Below are 10,997 nucleotides of genomic sequence, written 5' to 3' on the forward strand. Positions count from 1 at the left end.
CTCCGTTTCTGCGAGTAGGGAGAGTACTGAAGTACACACAAAAAACTACAATATATTTCCTAATGATGAGAAATCACAATCTTCTAAGATGCTGTTAAAGCCTGTTTCTTTGCTGTGTAGCCTACACACAAGCTACCCAAGACCTTTGATTTGTTTGCATTTTTGGGTGCATGCATGTTAAATGTTTCTGAAAAAATAAAACAAAACATAATTTTGGTAAATTTCAGACTCAAGTCTGCTATCATTTGCACTGGCAAAATTCTGGAGTAACCCCACAGACATATATGGAGTTACTCCAGAATTACACCAGTGTAGCTGAGAGCAGAATCTGGCCCTTCATTATTTAGGATAGGCTCATTTTCAGAATCTCAGCCTTACCATCATCCTTTGCAGAAACCAATACACTCTTGAAGATTTTTGGAGTAACTTCAGAACATTTTAATGATTGGTTGTTTTCTGAAGAACTGCAATGCCGTCTGGATTAATGCCTGGGCATGCCTACATGTGGAGACAAGTTAAGCTCTCCTCATTCTCAGTTCAAGACTACCCACTAGTAGAGACAGAAGCCAATACTGTAATCCGTAAATACTTTTGGAGTCTGGCAATATTTCCTACTGCATGCGCACTGTAAAAAGATCAGTGTAATTTTAAAAAACCGTAGATGACTGAAAGTTGGAAAAATCAGACATGGGGTGGTGCCTGGGCTGTTGCTGCTACTGCTCCCATGAACACCTTTCCAGCATCGGACAAGCTGCCTACCACAGAGCTGGCTCATGTTGAGCAGCCAGCTCTAGCCAAAGACGGGCCAGCTCAATAACAAAAGGCATCACATCTAGCACGCTAAGAAGAAAACTAAGAACAAGGGGGAGACCCAAGGACCTCTGATCCTCTGGGTCTGGTATTTACATTCTAGTTCACCAAAGAGGGTCATATAAGGTTTCTACTGAAGCCATTATCTTTGTGAAATGTATGTGCAGATTATATATATATATATCATATACACACACACACAGAGCAAAACACACTCTTAGGCCATTGTAGTTAAAAGCAGGTCACCCACAGGTAGTGTCCCTTAAGGCAGGTTTCACAAGACAGGAGGTGGGAGACACTCATCTCCCTAGCTGACAATTGTGTATTGCATGTCTTACAAATGGAATGCTATTTGCATACTGAGTCAAATGCTAATGAGGAGAGGGTGAGGATTTCAGGAGAAGAAATTAACAGAAAGAGGTGAACAGCTTGGTGGTGGGAGCTGTATATAGGAAGGGCCCTACCAAATTCACGGTCTATTTTGGTCAATTTTGTAAATTTAATGATTTCAGTGTTGTAACTGTAGGGGTCCTGGCCCCAAAAAGAGGTGTGTGTGTGGGGGGGAAATCACCAGGTTATCGTAGAGGGGTTGCGGTACTGCTACCATTACTGCGGCGGCGCTGCCTTCAACGCTGGGCAGCTGGACAGCAGCGGCTGCTGGCCAGGAGCTCAGCTCTGAAGGCAGAGCTGCCATCAGTAGCAGCGCAGAAGTAAGGGTGGAATGGTATGGTGGTATTGCCACCCTCATGTCAGCGCTGCTGCCTGCAGAGCTGGGCCCTCAGTCAGCAGCCGCCACTCTCCGGCCGCCCAGCTCTGAGGGCAGCAGTGCAGAAGTAAGGGTGGCAATACCACAATACCCTTTGAAATAACCTTGTGACCCCCTGCAACTCCCTTTTGGGTCAGGACCCCCAATCTGAGTAATGCTGGTCTGCCCTGTGAAATCTGCATAGTATAGGGTTAAAGCACACAAAAGACCAAATTTCATGGGGGGGAGACCAGATTTCACTGTCTGACGTGTTTTTCATGGCTGTGAATTTGGTAAAGCCTATATATATAAATATATATATAGCAGAGGAACAAAGAACTGTCTAATATATCTAGGGGTGCAGAAAGAAGCAAGGGCATCCTTCATCAGGAGGAAAGCTGCCAGCACACTTGGTCCCATGAAAGGAGGATCTCAGCTTTCCTAGTGGAAAAATGCTGTGTGAAAGACTTTGGTTAAGCAGTGCCTTATTAGACAAGAGGGAATCATGTTAGTCAAGCTTAGTTTCTAGAATGCATGTTCTGCTTTTATTTTACATGTAACCCTTTGTTGTTTTTGTTTGCTATCACTTGAATCTCTGTTCTTTGTTATACTTACTCTCTAAACATATCTGAATGCTGTGTGTTAAGCAAAGCTGGGTTCTAAGGTGTAACTAGTAAGCTGCAGTGTGCTGTTCCTTTGGGAACAACGGGCCTGCTAATTCTGTGAGTGTCCAGTGGTTAGGGGGCTGGACACCATAGTGGGAAGCTTGGAGGACTCATGGGTTGGAGTGTGCCTATTGCTAGCCTGCATGAGGGAGAGTAGACCCCACAGGGGCTGAGAACGGTGTGCAGGTGTTGCCTGTGGCTGGGAGCTGGCCCCTGGCAGGTACAGACAAGGTTTCCTCATGCTAAGGGCAGGTGGCAGCAAGATGCCTCACAATTCTAGGTATCACTGGGAAGAGTCACAAAGGGATTCCTGCCTTCTAATCCTAGCCCCAAGAGCAATTCACTGTGAGGCTGTAATCTCTGCCTCATTTTCCCCTTCCATAAAAGAAGGGTGGCAACAAGTGCCAGCTATTGTGTTGTGACAATTGTTTGCAAAATGCTTTAAGTCCTGGAGATCACCAGAATGTACACAAAAGTTCCCAGTGTCTGGGAGACTACCAGCCCACAGAACTGCTGTTTGCCTGGAGAACTGTATTTGCATGCCCTTTTAAATATTGGCAACTATGCTTGATGGAATCCAGCATAAGCAGCAATCTTCTTCCACTGCAGCAGAAGTCTGATGGAGACCTGAGATTGGTCAAATAACACTTGTAATGGAAAGAATCACTACAATTGCCCCATATTAGAGCTGTTTGGCTCCCAGGTGAGCAGCACAGATTCTAGCATCCTGCCACATCAGCTACTTCCAATATCTCAGGATAAATTATGATTATCTTTTAGAATGGCACTGGACCTGATGTTCACATCTGAACTAGAACGAGGCTGATTGTGAACTGGGCAAAAATATCCATCAAAAATGAAGGAAATATTGGGGCTATAATCTTCATGCTAAAAAAATGCATTTAGAGGAGTTCCAAAAACAAATCAGTACCAGGAATTAAATTTCAGCAAAGAGTATATTGTGAGGAGAAGACAAACAGATTCCCTAGCAGGGTTAGGAGTCTGCCAGTCAAGAACTCTTAATAGAAATGCAGACAGCTTTCAAAGTACATTAATATAGCACTTACAGATGGCTTTTTTAACCGTCTGAATTTCAGACTAAATATTTGTGGCATTTGTAAGATACAATATACTGACAGCAGTAAAACAGTTCATATGCGTAGGCCTAGTATTCCTGATATCCAGTCATTTCCAGCAAATCTTGTTTTTACAAGCCATAGATCTTTTCAGAGCACCTGTAATGAAATCTGATTACTGCTATTGATATTATGGTTTATAGCTACATTATCAATGTTACTTCTAACAAAAGAAAAACAACAGCTACATCATATCATCAATGACAGCAGAATGCTCTCTGTTATGCAGAGTATCCTAGTTCAAGCTAGAGGTGGGTCCCTTTCTCCCCAGGATAAGAATATGCTGTGGATGTGGTAACGTATTGGCTTCCTAGGAAGCCATATTTCACATTACCCTTGAAAATCTTCCTCTGCCTGACATTCAGAAAGGCAGAGACTATCTCCAAAGGGATCTGCATCTAGGTTTCCTCACAGGCAGCTGCTGTGATTCTGGGCATAAAAAAGGGGCATGGAAAGGGGGAGGGGTACATGGAGGTAATGAAGAATACGTTGAGAAAAAGAAGTTATTGCTGTATTTCAGTGCCTCTCAAACACAGTCTACAGCCATCCAGTAGTCTGCAGAGCCGTTGATGGTGGTCCACAAAATAAGGCAGACAGGTGGTTAGGGACACAAGCAGTTAGTGACTGGGAGATAGTCCAGAAGAAAGTTCCCATCAATGTGCACTGCAGAATAACAAAGCTAGAGGACCACCGCACTACATCCAAACAAGCTTACTCCTGCCAGAAAGAGGTTAGAATCTAAATCCTGCCCTGGCCAGCAGAACCATATCCAATGCATCCTCTGTCATAGGCATGCCGCTGGATTATTTCTCTATAGTGAATTCTGCTGCTCCTCTCAGTAGGAATATGCACGCCTACTATCTGCTCGCCGTAGCACGCACACTTGTGGGTTAGGCATTTCCAACTCCCCAACTCAACAAACCAGGCCCTTCTGGGATATGACAATCCCTACCACACTCTGTGCTTTTGAGAGATCCTGCCCTGCTGCTTGTGTGAAGAGATGATACTCCCTACCTATCGGTGCTTCCAATGCATCACATTGAGCCCTGGGGATGTGTTACCAGCCACACACTCCTCATTATTAAAAAGATGGTTCTACCTCTTAGAAGACTTCATAAATAAGAACATAACTAAGGCCTTGCCAGCACTTGAAAAGTGCTAGCCTAGGTGAAAAATACACAATTGCTAGGAGCAAAGGTGGAGGAAAGAAGCAGCAGTTTCTTCCCCAAAAGGAGGGTGCTGCTACACCTCCAAGTGACATCCCCTCCAATTTAAAGGAATAAATCAGCTGTGTACCATCTATTGGGTACTGTATTTACTTAGAACATGTCCAAACGTTTAATGTACTCAGACAGGGCTGACAGGGCAGGAGGCAAAAGGGGCAGTGCCCCAGGCCCTTTGTTTGAGAAGGCCCCCAAACTGAGTGGCACTGCAACCCCATGCTCCAGGTCACAATCCACTGAGCAGGGAGCTGGACCCAGTCCCGTGGGACAGGGGCTGCCATTATAAAGGGAGTGCAGGGTGGGCTTGCTCGCTCCCCACCCAGGCTTCCCCTCGGTGTTTTTGCACCCTTGGGGATTTTTGGAGGGGGAGGCCCTCCATTTCAGATTTTGGCCCTGCCCCCCAAAAACCTATGTGCGGCCCTGCTCTCAGCTCTGGAGACTAGGGAACACTGCTCTGAGGGGCTAGAAAGCAAGCTCCATTGCTCCTTGACACACCACATCCCTACGCCTAGAACCAAGGGTGGATAGGGACAGAGGAACTGATCTCTGACTGGGTGCTAGGTGAAAGCCGAAGGTGAGAACAGCTCCTTCTTTCCCCTGCCTGTGCTCCTGCTGGGTCCCAGTGATCCATGGATTTTCTTGCATGCTCAACCAGCAGGCGTGATCCACTGGGTGTTCCCCCATGATCTACTTTTGGCACCTCACCACTGAAGAACACCTGCTTCAGCATCTCTGCAGCTCCTAAGACATACAAGAGAGAGGAGTTTCTCCTGCAGGTCTCCTGAGGTGTATGGGATAGCCTATCTAGTGGTGTGTAGCTAAACAGTTTCAGATTACAGAATGTGCAACCTTAACTCTGCCCCTTGTGTGTACACATTACAGTGCAGTCTCTATTAGTTTAATCAGCAGCTATATATTATACATTTTCTTTTTAACTAGCAACTTGCCTTCCTCAAGGGTAATTGAGGTAGAGAGGCAATTAACTAGGAAGCTACAGCAACTTATCCTATATACTGTATGCCAACAAATTTTCACTATTCCTTTAAGCCATACTAGCAAAACAAAATAATTTCGACTTTCATGTAAGTGATTTTTACAGGCGATCTGGCATACATACTTAGCACAACAAAATGCTTTAACAACACATGGATTCTGCACCTTTTCTATGGGAGGAGTATAGAATGTATTAATAAAAATATTATATGCCAAAATCATTCAAGCTTGTTGCTTTTTCCTGCCATCTGAACGTGAAATTTAAGTGCTGGGCTCTCTCACAAATTTTCACTGATGACATCAAAGAAACTATTAAGTAATAGTATCAATTGGCATGAGAACCAGGTTTAAGAAAAGTGCTACAGCATAGGCTTATATCTGGGTTCAAACCCAAGTCATTGCACTGATTCATTCCCATTACATAATTAATAATCACATTTTCAAAATACTCTTAACTGTACATAGAGTAATAGTTACAAAACAAAGACTCCTAGGAAAAAAATAACTGAATATGAGAATTCAAAATGCCTGAAAACCAATATACTTTAAAGCTAAGGAGGTTATAAACATAAGGAGTGAAGGCAATTCTGCATAATTAGATCCCAGGGAAAGAAAATCCAATCTCCATGACCTCTGTTTTGAGGCCTGTGTTACTGGTTTGTGTAATTAAGAATGCTAGATGATGGTTAATGTTAACCAAGGGCACAGCAGAGCTAGATTTTCATATCCAGCCCTGATTTTCTGACAGTTTTAAAGATTACAGTCTACAAAAAACATATTTGCTCACCTGTAGCATTTGTTCACTTTCTTTAGTGCTCCCATCTACAGTGTATTCACATATAAATCACTTTTTGGTTTAGATTTAGATCCTGTTTAATCTGTATGTGAAAACTGGAGATCCTAATTTGTAACAAGCCCGGTAAAAATAGAGACCCAAATCTGCTCCTATTAAAGCCAGCCAGAGTAGGATTGGAACCTCATACTTTAAATGCTGCCACTAAAGCTGAACTAATCTCATTTAGTTTAGACAGTCTGAGCTTTTTCTGACATTCTGTTTCATTCAAGAGGTTTAACTAGTTTAAAAAACATCTATACCAATGTGTTTTGTAAACCATAGATTCATAATTATATTTAATTTTTAGATCATGTTTATTACTATTCCTAGCTCCAACTCTAAGTTACTTGCTTAAGTAGAAATTAACTCCCTCTTACTGAACAGACAACCTTTACCAACAGACCAATTTTATTACACCTATAGAAGAGAGTTTAACAATACATCATTAATCTGGATCCCACATTCACAAGTCAATGACCTACTGTATCAAACTTGCTTTTTTCGTGTGTGGCCTGCAAAACCAAACTCGCAATGACATGTGCTAGTCACTATATTCAGTATAGATGCTACTGTACAGAGAGCTACTCTCTAGTACCAGTTTGCCCACCAGACTAGAATTCTACCACCCGTGTCTACTGGTACAAGGCTTTGATGACCATTGGAAATGAAATGGGGTCTTTCTATGTCTTTTCTCCATTTGTTCCGGTTTGATTCTTTAAGATATGCTTGCAGGTAAGATTCTCTCTGTGTCCTATACTATAGTTGACCACACTGAATTTAGTTACTCACAGTTAAAATATCCTTTGGTTTAATCCCACCTCTAATTAATGGGAGGACTAAAATCCAATAATTTACCTTTCAAAATAGCTTTAAAAAAAAAAAAGTTAAAATGTGAATGTAGTCAGTGTTGCTAGAAATATGCTCTACCCTGCCTTTTTAAAAGCATTACCCGCTGTTTCTCAGCTTTTTCTTTGCTGCTCAAATTTCCATGCAATAAAGAAAAAGTGAGACTACTTTTGCTACCTGAGAAACTACCATTTGTTTATTCCATTCCTCCTTCAGCCTATTGTTCACTAAACTATACACATGCCTGCTTGTCTCAAGGCCCAACAACGACCCGTCCCCCCTCCTCAAGGCAAGGCAGTCCCATCAAAGAGCAGCTATCAGCAATCAGGCACAAATCAGACGCAATTTTCTCTAAGTCTGATAATAATGCCAGCATTATTCCCTCTTAAGGCAACTCAAGCAAAAGATATTGAAAGGTAAAAGATACTTTCAGCTCCACAAGAAGTTTAGTGTCACTTTTCACGAAGGTGCTTCACAAGCAGCACCAAAAGGTGCGTGGATTTTTAAATGAAGACTAATTACATATGTAATATCCCACCCACTTTTTTTTTTTTTTTTTTTACAATTTTCAGTATAAAAATTACTGAGATCTGAACTGAGGTAAAAAAATGACTTGCTCGTGGGTTGTAGGAACAGGGAACCCCCAAATCAACAGATTGGGGGTGAGGGGAGGATGATGAGGCTTTCAATGACAGATTGCATGGTTTTTCTTGTTTGTTTCTTGAGCAACAGCCTCTCAAGGACACGGGAACAATGTGTGCACCAAACACACCCTGCCTCTGCCTAGGCCAAGCAGCAGTTGCTGAGCGATGCGCGTTAGGGTCTGCACGTTTGACTCGCCGCCGGTAACAATGCACTGATGGCTGCTGCGGAGAAGCCGGGAATGCGGCACGTTGCAAACTCATCGTGCAGCCTTTCCTACCCTGCCCCCCGCCAAGAAAATACCCCCGCCTCCGGGGCACGCCGAGAAACCCCTGCAGGGCCAGGCCAAGCCGCGGGACCCACCAGCTTTGCAAGACACCCACCCTCTCCCCCAGCGCAGGCTGGAAAGGCTGGCCGGGGGGAGGGGGCAGTGGGGACTCACCTCTGGGGCTGCTCTCTGGTAAATAGGGCGGCGCGGTGGGGGTGACATTGCCGGAGCTGGGCGCGGAGAGCAGAGGGGAGCGCTCGTCCACCCCGTCAGCAGCCATGACTACTGCGGCAGCAGGGCAGGCTCAGCCCGGGGAAGCGCTCTCCTCGCTCGCCCGGCGTGTGAGCGTGTCACAAGGCACTGGAGCGAGGGGGAGGGGAGCGGGACCAGCAGCGCGAGAACGGGGGGAGGGCCTGGGAGCAGGACCAGGAGAGGGAAGGGACCTGAAGGAGGGAGGGTGGGACTAGCTGGACTCTCAATGTCACAAGCTAATGAGGCAGAGGATGGGGAAGGGCAGAGCTTCCATTCCCTGCAGCCTCTGCCAAAGTTGAGGATGATGATGGTGGGGGGGAATAACTCATGTGGCAGCTGTTTTTGTTTCCCAGGGCAGCTAATGCCTGAGCCTTAAGATGAGGGTGGCAAGGGGGAGCAACTGGTGTTCAGGCTCTCCTCCCAGGAGAAACTGGGACATGAGCAGGAGAGAGTACACCTGTGGTTGCCCAGGCCACACTGCAGCAGGAGAGGGAAACCCTGGCACCTTGGGGTTTGTTATGAGGCGCGTGCACACACTCTCTCCTCCTTGCTTGCTATCCCTATTCTCTCACTATAGTGTCACTAGTCAAGAGCTGTCTCTTGTACCAACCGAAGTTGGTCCAATAAAATATAGCACCTCACCCACTTTGTCTCTCTAATATTTTACATAAGATTTTCATTCCAGAATTGTTTGCAGACACCATTAGCATAAAGAGATGGGTACCTTTTGCTTTTTCAACTGGAAGTTACTAAAAAAAGGAGGAAAAAATAGTATTTTCTCACTTTCTGCTTTTTTACTAGTGGTTTGATCTGTTATGTCTCTCGCTCACTCAAGGTTTTTATATGACAGTTTTCACTGGGATGTCTGCACAAAATTAAAGATCTCATGAAAAAAATCATGTTTTTAAAAATAAACTCAAAGAAAAGAGATGATATAGTAAACAGCAAAAAGCAAATGGAGTCATTGTAGCTGGCCTTGTTATTACTTTTTCAATTGCCTCTTTCAAAAACCTGATGAGGAGGCAGATGTTTCCTCCCTGTGATTGTAAACACTGATGTACTTAAGAAGATGATGGCAAATCAGTGACCTTTATTGCAGTATTAAATATGCATAAGGAAATTCATACTCTTTTTGTCATTTGAGTCTGCTGCTCATCTGGGAAGGGTCTCCTCTTCTGGTGTCAGTGAACTCTCTGAGGACACAAGGCACCACTTAATACTGTCTCTGCCTGAAATCCCACTCAGGCACCAGCTGGAAATCCCAGCTGAAGAACTGGGGATAACCTTTCCTATTGTATTTTTTGCCCAAAGAGACATATGCTTGTCACACTGTGTCATCTAGATACATTACCCATGGATTTGAGATTTCCAGGCCCTCCTAATGTATGGCATGTAAGTGATAACACAACAAGGTGTGGAGTTATTCTGGATAACGGCATATGCCTGAGGCATTAGGAGGATTGCCAAGTGTCATCAGCCATCCCAGAAGTGTGGTTATCTAGGACAACTGAACTTCCTGAAGTGTGTTATTGGGAAAATGCTCTTACATTTTTGTAACAACAGGATAATAAGACCTGAGCCTGAACTCTGAAGTTGGATGCAAACACAACAATTTCATTAGCTAGTCGGATTCCTTCCCTCTTAATTTTGTTTTATAAGATATATTAGTTAGAACTGGCCAAAAAAATTCTGACAGAACAGCTTTCCATTGGAAAATGCTGATTCAAGGAAATAGAAACATTTCTCAGGAACATATTGATTTTGTCAAAATTTTAGATGGGAAGTTATCAAAACATTTCCACTTAGCTAAGGTTGAAATCTTTCATTTCAATAAGGATGATGTGTTTCACTTTGAATTTATCATTTTGACTTGTTAATATGATATGATAGCCAATTATAAAGTTAATTGAAACAATTCAAACATAACAAAACATTTCTATCTTATTGAAACATTTTGACATTTCTGAAATGAAGTATTTCAGGATTGTCCTGTCACGGGAAATTTCAACTAATTGTTTTGATTCAGGATGAAAAATAATTTTGAAATGTTGACATTTCCTGCAAAATGGAAATTCTGACTTTTGATCAGCTCTAATGTTGCCATGTGAAGAATAATACATGACAGGGCACCTGGTGGTTAGGTGCATATTGACAAGGAACCAAGCTGAAGGCCAAGTACTTCCCTCATCCAGCAAGTGCCCTCTTGTCATCTCAAACCACTGTGCTCTCTGGAGCGTGCTAGTCCCCTCTGAAAATGCTATAACTGACTGCAAGAGGCATACTTTCAGGCTACATAGTTCTGAACCATGTGTTTTTGTTGTTGTCCTTTCATTAAATTAGACTGATCCTAAGAAGTGCTGAGCAACCCAAATTCCCATTGATTTAAATAAGAGCAGGTGGTTCCCAGCACTGCTCAGGATCAGGCCAGACCTTAGAGCCTTTTCCTGCAAGGACCCTTAAAGCTCCCATTGGTTAGATGCCTAAATACTTTTGAGGATCTGGGCTAACATGCTGCTTACCCCACATTCTGTTTGGGGTTCTAAGATGGTGTTAGGCTAATGTCAGAAGCTCAATAATAGGTC

General features: G+C 43.5%; 1 protein-coding gene across 4 annotated transcripts in view; it reads right to left on the bottom strand.

The window, feature by feature from the left end:
- PIP4P2 (phosphatidylinositol-4,5-bisphosphate 4-phosphatase 2) overlaps window positions 1-8,549 on the bottom strand; it is a 66,428-nt gene extending 57,879 nt beyond the window's left edge. The window contains exon 1 of one of the 4 annotated variants that reach the window (XM_065585888.1): window positions 8,338-8,549. In XM_065585888.1, coding sequence (XP_065441960.1) covers window positions 8,338-8,443 — 106 coding nt within the window. In that variant the 5' untranslated portion in view covers window positions 8,444-8,549. The remainder of the gene's footprint in view (window positions 1-8,337) is intronic. The other 3 variants (XM_042845140.2, XM_005291566.4, XM_005291565.4) reach the window with 3 other exon arrangements.
- Between the last annotated feature and the right edge of the window lie 2,448 nt (window positions 8,550-10,997).

The sequence above is a fragment of the Chrysemys picta genome, chromosome 2, assembly GCF_011386835.1.
Source record: "Chrysemys picta bellii isolate R12L10 chromosome 2, ASM1138683v2, whole genome shotgun sequence".
Classification (NCBI taxonomy): Eukaryota; Metazoa; Chordata; order Testudines; family Emydidae; genus Chrysemys; species Chrysemys picta.